This window comes from Monodon monoceros, unplaced genomic scaffold (genome assembly GCF_005190385.1).
Source record: "Monodon monoceros isolate NGI ecotype Baffin Bay Population unplaced genomic scaffold, NGI_Narwhal_1 Super_Scaffold_21, whole genome shotgun sequence".
Lineage (NCBI taxonomy): Eukaryota > Metazoa > Chordata > Mammalia > Artiodactyla > Monodontidae > Monodon > Monodon monoceros.
Window position 1 is genome coordinate 35994719 of NW_021703778.1, and position 17220 is coordinate 36011938.

A 17220-nucleotide genomic window follows, 5' to 3' on the forward strand; every position below is an offset into this window, starting at 1 on the left:
ACCTGCCTAGTTTTGTCTGGATGTTTACCAGTGTCTGTTTACCACTGCTTTCTATACCCTACTTCTTCTTTCTGAACTCATGTTAAAGAAGTGTATCTTCCAGCAGTTTTCTCCACAGTGTATCACTCCTTTGTCTTTTGGTTGTTGCACATGAGAAGTCTGATGGCAGTCTAACACTAGTTCCTTTGTAAGCCATCTGTCTTCTCTCACAGCTTTTACTCTTGGAGCTCAATGCTCTGCGGTTTGTGTTGTTTATTCCTCCTACTTGGGATTTGATGTGCCCTGTAAATACACGGACTTGCATCTGTCAAGTCCTGAGGGACTCTCAGGCTTTCTCTGGATAGTGCTTCTCCCCATTTCTTCTCCCCCTCTGGATCACCTAGTTTCGACACATTTTGAAGCATTTCATTCTACCCTCCATATTTTAACTTTGCTTTCACATTTTCCATTTTTAATCTCTGTGCTGCATGCTGAGTCATTTCCTTAAGTCTTCCAATTTACTAATTCTCTCTGTAGTTATGTCTGGTTTCCTGTTAAACCTGTACAGAAGTTTTCCTTTTTTTAAAAAAAAAAAACAAAACACATTTATTTATTTATTTATTTATTCATTTGGCTGTGCTGGTCTTAGGTGCGGCATGAGGGATCTTTTAGTTGTGGCATGCGGGATCTTTAGTTGTGGCATGTGGCTCTTAGTTGCGATATGCATGGGGGATCTAGCTCCCTGATCAGGGATGGAACCTGGGCCCCCTGCATTGGGAGAGTGGAGTCTTAGCCACTGGACCACCAGGGAAGTCCCTCCATTTGTTTTGATGACTGTATCCTTCATACCTAGAATGTCTCTTCAGTTCTTTTTCAAATCTTTTTTTTTTTTCAAAACTACTTTGGTTTACCTTATGGTTTCTATTGCTTCTTGTACCTCTTCAAACATGTTAAGATACGTGAAGTCTCCTTCTGATTTTTCTGTCTCTACCTCATGATGGTTGAGTTCCTTGTGGGATCATTTCCTTTTCTTTCCTGGCACCTAGAGGAGCGGAGAGGGCTTTCTTCCCACATCAGTCCACAGTTACCAACTTAGGTCACATGTCTCCACACAGGAAAAAGGGGCCTTTGTTTCTTTAGACAAAGGGACCCATCCCTGAGAGCCCCTCCAGGGTGCATGATCTCTCTGAATGGGTACCAACTGGTGAATTAATTAAGGTATCTGAGACTTTGTCAACATATTCACCTGGCCCTTTGTGACCCTGAAAAAGTCATTTAACCATTCATCTTTTCTGTAAAATAAAGGTATCTTCTTTATTTACAGGGAGAAAAAAAAAAGTATTTTTAGTAGTATAAAACTTCACAGAAAAGGTGGCACATGTTGTCTTAAAAACAAATAGTTTAATTTCACTTTTATCTGGAACAAAACAAGTTTAAAAGGAAACAGCGAGCGCTTTGACATGTCATCATGTGTCATTTTTTATGGTACTACTTTTGTTCAAAATGTGAAGATACAGAACCTTTATAAGTTTCAGGAAGCAAAATGCAGATGAAAACAGATTGGTTATAAGATGTCAATTCACTAAATACTGCATTTTCTCTGTTTTTATGGAGAATATTTCATAGAAACACTGTATAAAATAAGGCAGACTTTTGGAAATTCAATTATAAAATTTTAGGGAAAAAGTGTGAAGTCCTAGTTTCTTTCACTTTGGGGAGTCACCTGCAGAGCCCGTCAGACAACTAGAGCAGTTTCTGAGCTCCGGTTGCTGTACAGGAGCCCTTCTCGTTGAGTGCTTCTAGAATCAGACCCACCCACAAAACAGCTTTTCCCAATTAGCATCAATCAGGAAAGTTTAACATACACAAATACTTCTATAGTGCAGTAAAAATGTGTCATTTTATATTTTAAATTTGCATTATGAAAATAAGTCTGTACACAAAGTAATACATATTTAATGAATATGAATCATGTAAATTTGGTTATGGCACTTAAAGTTGGCTTTGAAGTATTTTTAAATTCATAGAAAATATTGAACTTCTAATAAAATAAATAAAACATTTTAATAATTGACATTAATAATCAACTTCAAAATTTCTTTGCATTTCCTGTTCAATTTTAAAGGAGAAGTCACTGCACCTTCTGTGATGTGAAAAAAGATCCGATTGCCATTAGCTGTTCTTACATAACAGAGAAACTGCAACAAGACACTCTCTGTCACTGGCAGGAAATCCATCACCGTCCTTCGCGGGGTCAGTCCCGAGCTCATGTTTTAACGGACGTGAATGCAAACCACGGTTCTCACGTGACTTTCTGAAGTGCCCCCACAGCAGGCCCAGGTACCTTGAGTGGACTAAGTCTCACTTTATGGCAATGGCATCAGATGGTGGCTCCAGAAGGTTGCCGACGTCCCTGTGTGCTCTTACAGGCTCTGCAGACCGGGGGATGAAAGGACCAAGGAAATCTGACAGCCCTCAGGAATCCCAAGTGACTGGAGGGACACAGCGTCAGGGCCCCAGGCAGTGCTGCCCACTATTCAGGAGGTGGGCGGAGGCTCCGCAGCTTCATTTCGTCCAGTCCCTTCCAGTATTTAAAATTGTTGTCAAGATGCTGCATTAGCTCAGGCAGGTCTACAAAGGCTAGAGAAAAAAGATGGCACTGTGATACCCTTTCACAGCCTCAGTAAATTTAGACTTTGAGGCTTTCTAAGGAGAGAGCATTTTACGGAAGAGGGGCAGACAGGAGTAGACAACTGCACAGTGCTCAGCAGACACAGCAAACCCAGCGGCCGGAATGGACTAAAGCCAAGTCCCGTGCTCAGTGCGAGCAGCTCCTCTGTAACCACCTGGTGAGCTGACAACTGGTAGGTGAAGCAGAAGGGGAGCTCATCTGCATACTCACCATTTTATCAGCACCTTTGGGGCCCAGGGTGCCAGGAGCCAGGCCCTAGGCCCTGACTGGCTCTCCTGGGTGTGTCTCCCTGCTCCTCCCCCCCCCCCACCCTAATTTATACCACCATCTTCCACCTGCAGCACATGCCCTAGGGCATGAGTGGGGAGCAAGTCATTTTACATACGAAGAAAATGGGGCCAGGAGAGGCCATGAATCTGGACTCAAGGAGCTGCGGAGCCTGCAGTCTGGCCCCAAAGCTGCAGCTCTTTCCACCGTCTGAGTCCGTCCTTCCCCCCACCTCCCAGCACCCTGACATGGGGGTTTGTCTCCTGCCCATGGATCTGGACAGGGAGTATTAGTGGGGCCCCTTCCCTGAGAGTCCTTTACGTGACAGGCTCCTGCAGGCACCTGAGGTTAAAGAAGAGGGACGTGTACCCGTCAGAGACCAGCCTGCTCTCGGGTCGGCTACCACGTGAGGCGGGAGAAGCTGGGGGAGCAGATGGCAAAAGGGCTCCCACAGAACGACGTGGGGTTTGGAGTCAACATAAGTGTTTCTGAATCCTGGGCTCTCCACCACCGGCTGTGCAGCCCCAAGTTCAATCCTCTCATCTATGAAACCGGCACAACAACGTCTAGCCCCTGGGGCCAGCGGCAGCTGAGGAGGAAGAGTACAGAGAGCACCCCGCCCTCACGGCCCTCGGTGTCAGCTCACTGCTTCTCCTCAGCCCTTCTTCAAAGTCTGAGCCCCCGAACATATTCTACAGTCAAAAACTACACTATGCACTACTTAATATGCAGTTCCCCGTTCCTGAGGGAAATATGCCCAAAGCGTTCTTACCGTCCCAAGCAGCAAACATGTCTGTGATGAAGTAGTCAATGAAAGAGATTTGGGATTTGGGGATGCTGCAGGTATTTCTGTCAAAAACTGGCATCACCACAGGCAAGTCCTGTCGCTTCTCTTCATCAGTCTGCAAAGCAGAAAACGCCAGAATTACGAGACTCCAGTATCTGGCTCCACTCCCCGTCAGCAGCAACCCCTCTGCCAAAAGCCTCTCCTGGCAGCCCAGAGTGCTCGTGGGGAGAAGCCGATCACAGCACCAGCCAACAACCCGGATCTGCCACTACATACCACGTCGTCCCCGATGGGGGCTGCTCTATGCCGGGGCACCAAGGACACCCCAACCCAACCCACGTTTTCAACACCTGGAAACCTCTTGCTGAAGCTCCTGAGGTACGATTGCAAATGGTACCTGCGGTGCACGAGCACACTAGTCAGCTCAGCCATCCTCCCACCCAGCAGGCGTTTCAAGGGCCTGATCCAGGGCGGCAATGGTGAGTGAGAAACAGCCCCCTTCACGGAGAAGGGACAAGTGGCTGCTGCTCATCTTGGGCCAAATTATTTCATTTGAAAAAGTTATGAACACGCTTGAGGTAAAAAAAAAAAAAAGAGCTCTGGGATGAGTTTTTTATGTACTTTGATAGACGCTTCCAGAACATCTTCAGGATTCCAGAAAGATTTGTAAAAAACTGAAAATATAATTAAGATCCTGGGGGGGAAAGGCAAGTATATCTTGAAAGATATAAAGGAGTTTCTTGTTCTTTTTATTCATAAGGTTGCTTTCATCAAAGGGTCCTGGAGAAAAGGATGAGGGGATGCCTGGAGGGTGACGATGAAGCAGGAGGTCTTCCTGGAACGAGGCGGGAACGAGGTGCGATTAGAGTCACCGAGAGGTCCCTGCTGGAGCAGGCAGCCAGGGCTGAGAGTTAAACAGACGGTCACACGAGGGGCAGGACGAGGGGGACTGAGTGTAGGACAAGGAAGGCCGGGGCGGGCCTGGCTAGAAGGGCTGGAGCCATCCTCCGGCTCTGGAAGGCACAGCTGTCCTCAGGGGCACCTGGATCATTGTTCCTGATGGTCCGGGCAGGCTGCCCTGTTGGGCCAGGCATAGTGAGAAGATGACAGAGGGGTGGCGATCCTGGGACGAGATAAATTGTTGACCAGTCGGGGCCTGTGGAGAGCCGGTCAGTGAGAGCAAGGGCTGAGGACAGGAGGTACGTGGTGTGCTTGGCCATCTGCCAGAAGCCTGACTCTGGTGGCTGAACTCTGTGGGCCATCTGGGGCTGTGGGAGAGTGGAGGACATTTCTTGAGCGGCCAGCACTGGGACAAGAATTCAGGTTCAGCGGGACCAAAAGAAAACCTACTCTTGGGGCTGGGAGCCTGTCCGTCCAACTCTTACCCCTGGAACTGTTCTCACAGGGCAAACTGGGCCAGTCCCCCTTGTTGATCTTGACAACTGGCCAGGAGCTGCCTCCCCTGTTCCGTTCCACTTCTGTTCTGCTGTCTCGGCCGAGGCCTGGCAATCACCAGCAGGGCCGCAGGGACTGGTTAGAAGTCACCTTGCCCTGCACAAAGGTGGATCCGAGGCCCGGGCGACTGGAAGAACTAGGCCTCACAGCTAACGGCAGGTGACTTTCCCTGGAAGTGACAATGACTCACTACAGCTCTCAACATGGAATCTCCACTTGGGGGCAGCAGGTAACCTTTGGGGGTTTTCCTAGGAGGGACTGTACCTAGCACTGTGCTGCAGAGATGTACTTATGCTAGGTGGGTGTTGAGGGTGCCGGGGACAGGGCTAAGAAAGAGGCCTGTGCTCCCTGTGTTCAGGTGGATGGTGCTAGACGATGGGTCAGGGCAGAAGCCAGCAGTAAGAGCCCCTGCCGCTCCAGGCCAGGGAGCCAAGTCGCACACGCTTGACTAGGATTGTACGGGCCAGGGAGCCCTGAGAGGCAGGGCAGAGACTATCTACACCAGTTGTCCGGCCAGGAGCACACTCCAGGAGGTGTGGAAGGTAGGGTGAGGGTGCTCTGGGAAGAGACTAAGCAGGGAATACTGACAAGTCTTGGCCTCTGCTGGCTGGTGAAGCCTCTGCTGTTAGGCCACAGGCTGGCAGCCCCGTCCCCCAGTGCTGTCGCAGAAAGTTGCAGGGTTAGCTCTACGTGAGTCTCTGCCCTGGTGTGTATGGGAAGGGGTGGAGGGTGCAGGAACAGCCTCAGGTTCACAGCCCACTGGCCTGTCTGGCTCAGAGAGCAGTACCACACAGGGTGGGTGCTCTCCTGGCTCCCCCCCCCCCCCCCGCCCGGTCGTGCTGGATAATGAACCAGCTCTCTTGGGAAAGCCATAGCAGAGGCTCACTGAGCTCAGCAGTTCATGGCTCCAGAGGCTTTTCTGTCAGTGCTGCACTCTAGGCCTTCCCTCCCCTCCACATGGAAGCAGCTGCCTTGTTGAAGGGCAATGAAAACGCTCATGCTTGTATTTCTTCTCTTTGGCCCAATGTGACAGGTACATGGAGCTTCTCAGGCCCTTATTCGCTTTTGAAGACCACTGTTTGCCAATGAAGTCCTCCGTGCCCATGCCCCACTTCTAGGCCACCAATGAGATCTCCATGCCTGGGAGACAAAGATTCTACAGTAACCAAGTGAACCTCCAATCAAGAAAAAGTCATTCAAAATGGTAGGAAGTGTCATGGTATTTTTACTCACCCTTGCCCCACTCCTCCCTAGCACAGTCTTGGTCCGGATGAGACAGCAGCCCAGCTCTCAACTGTTTAAATCGAACTGGAAGGAGTGTGGAGCTGACCTCATTTGCAACATTCCAACCTGTCTGGAGTTTGTCTACAGGACTAGCCTCTATTTCACCTAATCCAGCTCTCAGGTGGAAGAGCAATGGTTACTGCCTAGGAAAGCTGCATGGAGATGACAGACACACAGATGCCTGGGGTAAGAGATTACAGGTGGAGACAAACAAATGCACCATTTAAGGCCCCAAGGAAAAGCCTCTTGGGGAAATTAAGATATTCAAAAGCAGCTGTATATAGAGGGGAAATGTCTCGGGCAAGACATGCTCAGAAAAGACCTGAAGAGACCGTAAGCTTTCACATTGGGCTAACCCCAAGACTCAGAGCATGCCCAGATAATTAGCGAAAGACTTTCCTGGCACAGAGCCAAAGTGCAAAGACTGGGAGAGGTGGCCGTTTTTTCAAATGTCGCATTTTCAACAACAAAAGAAATCACAAGCCCAAAGAAACAGAAAAACATAACCCATTCAAAAGAAGAAAATAAATTGGCAGAAACCATCCCTAAAGAGGTACCCGCAATGATTTATTAAAGACTTCAAAACAACTATCTTAAATATGCACTAGTGCTAAAAGAAAACGTGGATTAAATGCTAAAGGAAATCAGGAAAATGATATATGAACAAAATGAGAGTATCAATAAAGAGACAGAAATTATAAAGAAGAGCCGAACAACAATTCTGGAGCTGAAAAACACAAAAAGTGAATTGAAAAATTCACTAGAGGGGTTCAACAGCAGATCTGAGCAGGCAGAAGAAAGAACCAATAAAAATTTGAAGATAGGACATTTGAAATTATCAAGTCAAGAGGAGAAAGAAAAAGAAATAAAAGTGACAAGACCCTAAGTAATTTACAGGACAACCTCAGACAAATACATGCATTATCAGAGTGTGGGAAAGAGAAAAGAAAAAAAAAAAAAAAAAAAGGAGCAGAGATTATTTGAAGAAATAATAGCCCACTGGGCACATACCCAGAGAAAACCATAATTCAAAAAGACACATGCACCCAATGTTCACTGCAGCACTATTTACAATAGCCAGGTCATGGAAGCAACCTAAATGCCCACTGACAGACGAATGGATAAAGAAGATGTGGTACATGTATACAATGGAATGTTACTCAGCCATAAAAAGGAACGAAACTGGGTCATTTGCAGAGACGTGGATGGACCTAGAGACTGCCATACAGAGTGAAGTAAGTCAGAAAGAGAAAAACAAATACCATATATTAACGCATATATGTGGAATCTAGAAAAATGGTAGATGAACCAGTCTGCAAGGCAGAAATAGAGACACAGATGTAGAGAACAAACGTATGGATACCAAGGGGGGAAAGCGGGGGCGTGGATAGTGTTGGTGGGATGAACTGGGAGACTGGTATTGACAATATATACACCAATATGTATAAAATAGATAACTAATGATCCTGCTTTATAAGAAAAAATAAATTCAAAAAAAAAGAGAAAGAAATAATAGCCGGTAACTGCTGTAACTTGAAGAAAAACACAAATCTACAAATCCAAGAAGGTAAACAACTCCAAGTAGGATAAACCCCAAAACAACCGTATTGAAACACATTATAACCAAACTGTCAAAAGCCAAGACAAAGTGAGAATCTCGAAAGCAGCAAGAGGAAAGTGACTCATCACAAGAAGACAGTCTCAATAAGACGATCAGCTGATTTCTCAGCAGAAACCTTGGAGGCCAGTAGGCACTGGGATAATTACTTAAGGGGCTAAAAGAAAAAAACCTGTCAACCCAGAATTCTATATCTGGCAGAACTGTCCTTCAAAAATGAGGAAGAAATGAAGACATTCCCAGATAAACAAAAGCAGAGAAAATTTATTACCACTAGATCTAGCCTACAAGAAATGATAAAGGGAGTCTTTTCAGGTTGAAGTGAAAGGAAGCTAGATGGCAACTTAAAGTCATAAAGGTACAAAGATCTCCAGTAAAGGAAAATACATAAGCACATATGAAAGAGTATTATTGCAATTTTGGCTTGAAATTCCACTTTTTATTTTCTACAGGATTTAAAAGACAAGTGCATAAAAATTACAAATCTGTGTTAATAGGCACACAATATATAAACTGTGACATCAAGAACAAAGTGGGGGACTTCCTTGGTGCCGCAGTAGTTAAGAATCCACCTGCCAATGCAGGGGGCATGGGTTTGAGCCCTGGTCTGGGAAGATCCCACATGCTGCGGAGCAACTAAGCCTGTGCGCCACAACTACTGAGCCTGCACTCTAGAGCCCTTGAGCCACAACTACTGAACCCGTGTGCCACAACTACTGAAGCCCGCGCACCTAGAGCCCATGCTCTGCAACGAGAAGCCACCGCAATGAGAAGACCACGCATTGCAATGAAGAGTAGCCCCCCGCTCACCGCAACCAGAGAAAGCCTGTGCCCAGCGACGAAAACCCAATGCAGCCAAAAAATAAAGAAATGTATTAAAAAAAAAAAAAAAAAAGGTGGGGTGGAAAAACAGAGCTGTAGAGGAGGTTGTGTATACAACTGAAATATAGGCTGGTATCAACTTAAAATAAACTGCTAGAACTTCAGGATGTTATAATGTAATTTCTACGGTAACTGTAAAAAAAGTTACCCATAGAATATCTGCAAAGGAAATGAGAAGTGGATCAAACATGGTGCCACAAAAAGAATCAAACACAAAGGCGGTAATGGAAAAAATGAGGGACAAAAAAGCTATAAGACATGCATAAGACAAAGTGGCAAAAGTATGTCCTTCTCTGTCAGTAATTATTTTAAATGTAAATGGATTAAACTCCCCAATCTAAAGGCACAGCTGGCAGAATGGATAAAAACACATGGTCCAACTATATTTTGTCCACAAAAACTCACTTACATTAGATACCAGGACATAGGTTGAAAGTGAAAGGATGGAAAAAGATATTCCATGCAGGTAACCAAAAGGAAGCTGAGGTGGCTTTGGTAATATCAGACAAAAAAGACTTTAAGTCAAAAATGGTTCTAAGAGACAAAGGACATTATTAATAAATGGGTCAATTCACCAAGAAGATTTAACAATTATAAGCACATATGGACCAAACAACTGGAGTTCCAAAATATATGAAGAAAACACTGACAATGGAAGGGAGAAACAGACACTTCTACAATAATAGCTGGAGACTTCAGTAACACACTTTGAATAATGGATAGAACAGCCAGATCAATAAGGAATTAAGGACTTGAACAACAACTGTTAACCAACTGGACCCAATAGACATAGAGAACATTCACCCAAAAACAGAACATATTTTTCTCAAGTGCAGATGGAACATTCTCCAGGATAGAATATGTGTATGTTAGGCCACAAAACAAGTCAATGAATTTTAAAAGATCAAAATCATACAAAGTACCTTTTCCAGTAACAGTGGAATGAAACTGGAAATCAACAACAGAAAGTAAACTGAAAGTGCAAATTAAACAATACGCTCTCAACCAAAGGGTCAAAGAAGAAATCACAAGGGAAATTTTAAGATACCCAGAGACAAATAAAAATGAAAACACAACATATGGAAAGGTATGGAATGCAGTAAAAGCAGTGCTAAGAGGGAAATTTATAGCTGTAAATGCCTGTGTTAAAAAAAGAAGAAAGCTCTTAAATCAACAACCTAACTTTAGACCTGAAGGAACTAGAAAAAGAACAAATTAAACCCAAAGCTAGCAAAAGGAAAGAACTGATAGACTAGAGCAGAGATAAGAAAAATGGAGAATAGAAAAACAAATAGAGAAAATCAACAAAACCAAAAGTTGGTTCCTTGAAAAGATCAACAAAATTGTAAAAACTTTAGCTAGATTGACTAAGAAAAAAGAAAGACTCCAATTACTGAAATCAGAAATGGAAGTAGGGACATTACTATTGATTTTACAAAAATAAAAGGATTAGGGCTTCCCTGGTGGTGCGGTGGTTGAGAGTCCACCTGCCGATGCAGGGGACATGGGTTCATGCCCCGATCCGGGAAGATCCCACATGCTGCGGAGCGGCTAGGCCCGTGAGCCATGGCCGCTGAGCCTGCGCGTCCGGAGCCTGTGCTCTGCAACAGGAGAGGCCACAACAGTGAGAGGCCCGCGTACCGCAAAAAATAAAATAAAATAAAATAAAAGGATTATAAGGAAGTGCCATGAGCAACTGTATGCCAACAAACTGGATAACTTAGATGATGTACAAATTCCTACCCACACAACCTACTAAGGCTGAATTATGAAGAAACAGAGAATCTGAATAGACCTATAATAGTCAGGATATTCAGTTAGTAATAAAAAACCTCCCAACAAAGAAAAGCTCAGGACCAGATGGCTTCACCTGTGAATTCTACCAAGCTCTTCAATACAATTAACACCAGTCCTTCTCAAACACTTCCAAAAATTTGAAGAGAAGACTTCCTAACTCAAATCAATGAGGCCAGCATTTGCTCAGATACCAAAGCCTGACAAAGACACAAGAAAACTACAGACTGATATCCCTTATGAATACTGATGCAAAAACCCTCAACAAAATACTAGCAAACAGAATTCAGTGGCATATTAAAGGATCATACACCATGACCAAGTGGGATTTTAGTCCTGCAATATAAGGATGATTCAGCATCTGAAATCAATTGATGTAATATACTACATTAAAAGAATGAAAGAAAAAAACCATGATCATCTAAAATGGTAATTCTGTTTTACCACAGTAAAACCAACAAAACCTCTGGTAAACTGCTTCCCAAAGCGACGATGATGTGACAGATCATCACTGTGTGATGAGCATTTTACACTGATGAGTAAATTTGTTGCTCCATATCTTCACAAACATTTTGTTGTCAGTCTTTGTAATTTTTAGCCATCCTAGTGGATGTGTAGTGGTGTTTCATTGTTGTTTTAATTTGCATTTCCCTGATTACTAATGATGTTCAGCACATTTTCATATATCTTTTTTTTTCTTCTTGTGGTACGCGGGCCTCCCACTGTTGTGGCCTCTCCCGTTGCGGAGCACAGGCTCCGGACGCGCAGGCTCAGCGGCCACGGCTCACGGGCCCGGCCGCTCCACGGCATGTGGGATCCTCCCGGACCGAGGCACGAACCCGTGTCCCCCGCATCAGCAGGCGGACCCTCAACCACTGCGCCACCAGGGAAGCCCTTCATATATCTTTTGTGAAGCGTCTGTTAAAATATTTGGGATTTCTGGACTTCCTTGGTGGCACAGTGATTAAGAATCCACCTGCCAATGCAGGAGACACGGGTTCGAGCCCTGGTCCGGGAAGATCCCACATGCCGTGGAGCAACTAAGCCCGTGCGCCACAACTACTGAGCCTGTGCTCTAGGGCCCACGAGCCACAACTACTGAGCCCACGTGCCACAACTAACTGAAGCCTGTGCGCCTAGAGCCCATGATTTGCAATGAGAAGCCCGCGTACCACAGTGAAGAGTAGCCCCCACTCGCCACAACTAGAGAAAGCCCATGTGCAGCAACAAAGACCCAACACAGCCATAAATAAATAAATAATCTTTTAAAAAATTGGTATTTTTAATTAGGTGGTTTGGCTTATTATTGAGTTCTTTATATATCCTGAATACAATCCTTTGTCAGATATGATCTGTGTATATTTTCTTCCAGTGTGCCTTCCCTGTTCATTTTCTTAGCTGTGTTTAGATGAGAATAATTTCTGAATTTTGGTTCTCACCAAATTTTCTTTTTATGTTTGCTGTTTTCTGTACCTAAGAAACATCTATCCCATTCCAATTAATTGAGCATATTCTCCTATGTTCTCTCTAAAACTTTTGTATTTAGGTCTATGATCCATTGTGAACTGATATTTCTCCACAGAATGAGGTAGGAGTTGTGGTTCATTTTTTGTTGGATAGAGATATCCAAAATATTCCAGCACCACTTGCTGAAAAAAATTTTCCTTTCCCCACTGATGGTATAATTGTGGCCTATTTCTGGGATTTCTATTGTGTCCCATCAATGTATTTGTTATCTTTATGCCAGTATCACACCAGCTTGGTTATTGTAAGTTCTGAAGTCAAATAGTATAAATTGTACAACTTTTTCAAGTTTGTGTTCTTTATTCATGGTCCTTCAACTTTCCATATAAATTTTAGAATCAGTTTGTCAACTTTTACCAAAAAAATCTGCTGGGATTCTGACTGGGACTGCACTGAATCTATACATTGATTTGGAAAGAACTGTATCTTAAGAACATTGAGTCTTCCAATCTGTGGACATGGTACACCTCTCCCTTTATTGAAGTGTTCTTTCTCAGCAATGTTTTGTGGTTTTCAGTGTAAAGAACTGGCCTTCTTTTGTTAAATTTATCCTAAGTCATTTTTGTTTTTTATTGCTGTTGTAAATGGGATTGGGTTTTTAGTTTCATTTTCCCATTGTTTGCATCTAGTACACCAAATAATGCAACTGACTTTGTATAATGAGCTTGTATCCTATAACCTTGCTAAATAATTTCCACTTAACTAATGCTAAGTAATTGTTTTGTACACTCCTTAGAGTTTTCAACATTAAAAAGAATCATGTCATCTGCAAATAGAAACAAATTTATGTCTTACTTTCTGTTCTTTGTACATATTTCCCTTGCCTTGTTGCAATGGCTGGACTGCCAATAAAATGTTGGATAAAAGGAGTCCGAATGGGTACCCCTGCCTTGTTTCCAATCTTAAAGAAAATGTATTTAATATTTCCTTCTAAAGTTTATATGGAATGGTGAAGGACCCTGTATAAACAAAGCAAATTTGAAAAAGTTGAACAGTTTATACTATTTGCCTTCAGAAGTTAACAATAATCAAGTCAGTGTGGTATTGGCATAAAGATAACAAATACACTGATGGAACAGAATAGAATGGGTACCCTTCCCTTGTTTCCAGTCTTAAGAAAAATGTATTTAATATTTCACCATTAAATATAATGATAGCTATTAAGTTTTTGAAGATACCCTTTTAAAAATAAGTTCTATTCCTTATTTGCTAAAATTTTTTACGATGAATGGATGCTGAGTTTTGTCAAATGCTTTTTCTCCATCTACTGAAATAATCATACGGTTTTTCTCCTTTAATTAGTATGGTGAATTATAATAATTGATTTTTATGATATTAAACCAACCTTGCATCTTGGATAACTCTATTTAGTGATATATTAACCCTCTTTATACACTGTTCAATTAAGTACCTCTGCATCTGTGTTCATGAGGATTATGAACTGTAATTTTCTCCTGGTACTGTCTTTGTCAGTTTACATACCAGGATAATAATGGCTTCATAAAATGAGTTGAAAAGTGTTCTCACCTCTATTTTCTCATATAATTTGTAGGACTAGCACATTATTTCTTCCTTAAATGTTTGATAGACTTCTTCAATGAAACCATTTAGAGTTTTCTTTGTGAAAAAAATATTTAAATAAAACATTTTGACAAAGAATTTCTTTACTGAGTGGGGCTTCTAAGGTTATTGCTTAATCCTGTGTGTTTTGGTAAATTATAATTTTCAAGGAATTCATCCATTTCATTTGTCACATTTACTCTTGTCAATTTGACAAGAATCTGTTATTTCTTGTCACTGTCAAATGACGATACTTTCATTCCTGATACTGGTAATTTGCATTCCCTCTTTCCTCTTGATTATTCCAGCTAGGTATTCACCAATTTTGTTAATTCTGTCAAAGAATCAACTTTTGGCTTTGTAATTTTTTATTTTTTAAACTATTAATTTAATTTTTATTTTATATTGGAATATAGTTGAATTTACAATGTTATGTTAGTTTCAGGTATATAGCAAAGTGATTCAGTTACACATATACACATATCCATTCTTTTTCAGATTCTTTTCCCATATAGGTTATTACAGAATATTGAGTAGAGTTCCCTGTATATACAGGTCCTTGTTGATTATCTATTTTATATATAGTAGTGTGTATCTGTTAATCTGAAACTCCTAATTTATCCCTCCCCACCATGTTTCCCCTTTGGTAACCGTAGGTTTCTTTTTGAAGTCTGTGAGTCTGTTTCTGTTTTGTAAATAAGTTCATTTTTATCATTTTTTTAGATTCCACATAGAAATGATATCATAATGGTATTTGTCTTTCTCTGTCTGAGTTACTTCACTTAGTATGATAACCTCTAGGTCCATCCATGTTGCTGCAAATGGCATTATTTCATTCTTCTTTTATCGCTGAGTAATATTCCATTGTATACATGTGCCACATTTTCTTTATCCATTTATTTATCCATTCCTCTGTCGGTGGACGTTTAGATTGTTTCCATGTCTTGGCTATTGTAAATAGTGCTGCAAGGAACACCGGGGTGCACGTATCTTTTCGGATTATGGTTTTCTTCAAATATATGCCCAGGAGTGGGATTTCTGGATCATATGGTAGTTCTAGCTTTAGCTTTTTAAGGAACCTCCATACTGTTCTCCATGGTGGCTGTAACAATGTACATTCCCACCAACAGTGCAGGAGGGTTCCCTTTTCTCCACACCCTCTCCAGCATTTATTGTTTGTAGACTTCTTTTTAAAATATAAATTTATTTTATTTATTTATTTTTGGCTGAGTTGGGTCTTCATTGCTGCGTGTGGGCTTCTTATTGCAGTGGCTTCTCGTTGCAGAGCATGGGCTCTAGGTACACGGGCTTCAGTAGTTGTGGCTCACAGGTTCTAGAGCACAGGCTCAGTAGCTGTGTGCACGGGCTAAGTTGCTCCACGGTATGTGGGATCTTCCTGGACCAGGGCTCAAACCCGTGTCCCCTGCATTGGCAGGCGGATTCCTAACCACTGCGCCACCAGGGAAGCCCGTGTTTGTAGACTTTTTGACGATGGCCATTCTGACTGGTGCAAGGTAAGTACCGCATGGTAGTTCTGATTTTCATTTCTCTAACAACTAGTGATGATGAGCATCTTTTCATGTCCTCTTTGGCCATCTGTATGTCTTCTTTGGAGAAATGTCTATTTAGATCTGCCTATGCTTTGATTGGGTTGTTTGTTTTTTTGATATAGAGCTGCATGAGCTGTTTGTATATTTTGGAGATTAATCCCTTGTCAGTTGCTTCGTTTGCAAATATTTTCTCTGATTCTGTGGGTCGTCTTTTCGTTTTGTTTACGGATTCCTTTGCTGTGCAAAAAAAGCTTTTAAGTTTAATTAGATCCCATTTGCTTATTTTTGTTTTTATTTTCATTACTCTAGGAGGCGGGTCAAAAAAGATATTGCTGCAATTTATGTCAAAGAGCGTTCTGCATATGTTTTCCTCTAAGAGTTTTATAGTATCTGGTCTTACATTTAGGTCTTTAATCCATTTTTGTGTATGGGGTTGAAGAATGTTTTAATTTCATTCTTTTACATGTAGCTGTCCAGTTTTCACATGCTTTGATGACTGTAGGTTTGTAGTACAGTCTGATGTCAGGGAGCCTGATCGCTCCAGCTCCGTTTTTCCTTCTCAGGATTGCTTTGTCTGTTCAGGGTCTTTTGTGTTTCCATACAGATTTCAATATTTTTTGTTCTAGTTCTGTGAAAAATGCCACTGGTCATTTGATACAGATTACAGTGAATCTATATAGATTGCCTTGGGCAGTATAGTCATTTTGACAATATTGATTCTTCCAGTCCAGGAACATGGTATATCTCTCCATCTGTTTGTGTCATCTTTGATTTCTTCCATCAGTGTCTTATAGTTTTCGGAGTACAGGTCTTTTACCCTCCCCCCTTAGGTAGGTTTATTCCTAGGTATTTTATTCTTTCTGTTGCAGTGGTGAATGGGATTGTTTCCTTAATTTCTCTTTCTGATCTTTTGTTGTTAGTGTATAGGAATGCAAGAGATTTCTGTGCGTTAATTTTGTATCCTGCCATTTTACCGAATTCATTGATGAGCTCTAGTAGTTTTCTGGTAGCATCTTCAGGATTTTCTACGTATAGTAACATGTCATTTGCAAACAGTGACAGTTTTACTTCTTTTCCAATTTGGATTCTTTTCATTTCTTTTTCTTCTCTGATTTCTGTGGCTAGGACTTCCAAAACTACCTTGAATAAAAGTGGCAAGAGTGCCCATCGTTGTCTTGTTCCTGGTCTGAGAGGAAATGCTTTCAGCTTTTCACCATTCAGTATGGTGTTAGCTGTGGGTTTGTCATACATGGCCTTTATTATGTTGCAGTAGGTTCCCTCTATGCCCACTTTCTGGAGACTTATGTATCATAAATGGGTGCTGAATTTTCTCAGCAGCTTTTTTTGTTTGTTTTCGTTTTTTTTTTTTTTTTTTTTTTTTTTTTTTTGCGGGGCGCGCGCCTCTCACTGCTGTGGCCTCTCCCGTTGCGGAGCACAGGCTCCGGATGCGCAGGCTCAGAGGCCATGGCTCACGGGCCCAGCCACTCCGCGGCACATGGGATCCTCCCAGACCGGGGCACGAACCCGTGTCCCCTGCATCGGCAGGCGGACTCCCAACCACTGCGCCACCAGGGAAGCCCTCTCAGCAGCTTTTACTGCCATCTATTGAGATGATCACATGGTTTTTATTCCTCCACTTGTTCATGTGGTGAATCACACTGATTGATTTGCAGATACTGAAGAATCCTTGCATCCCCAGGATAAAACCCACTTGATCATAGTGTATCATCCTTTTAATGCACTGTTGGATTCGATTTGCTAGTATTTTGTTGAGGATTTATGTTCATCAGTGATATTGGTAATTTCCTTTTTTTGTGGTATCGTTGTC

General features: G+C 42.4%; 1 protein-coding gene across 1 annotated transcript in view; it reads right to left on the bottom strand.

Moving 5' to 3' along the window:
• Positions 1-1291: 1291 nt before the first annotated feature.
• PDE8A (phosphodiesterase 8A) overlaps positions 1292-17220 on the bottom strand; it is a 100444-nt gene continuing 84515 nt past the window's right edge. Inside the window, exons 21-22 of the mRNA XM_029238033.1 lie at positions 3711-3840; positions 1292-2619 (exon numbers count right to left, since the gene is read on the bottom strand). Coding sequence (XP_029093866.1) covers positions 2513-2619; positions 3711-3840 — 237 coding nt within the window. The 3' untranslated portion in view covers positions 1292-2512. The remainder of the gene's footprint in view (positions 2620-3710; positions 3841-17220) is intronic.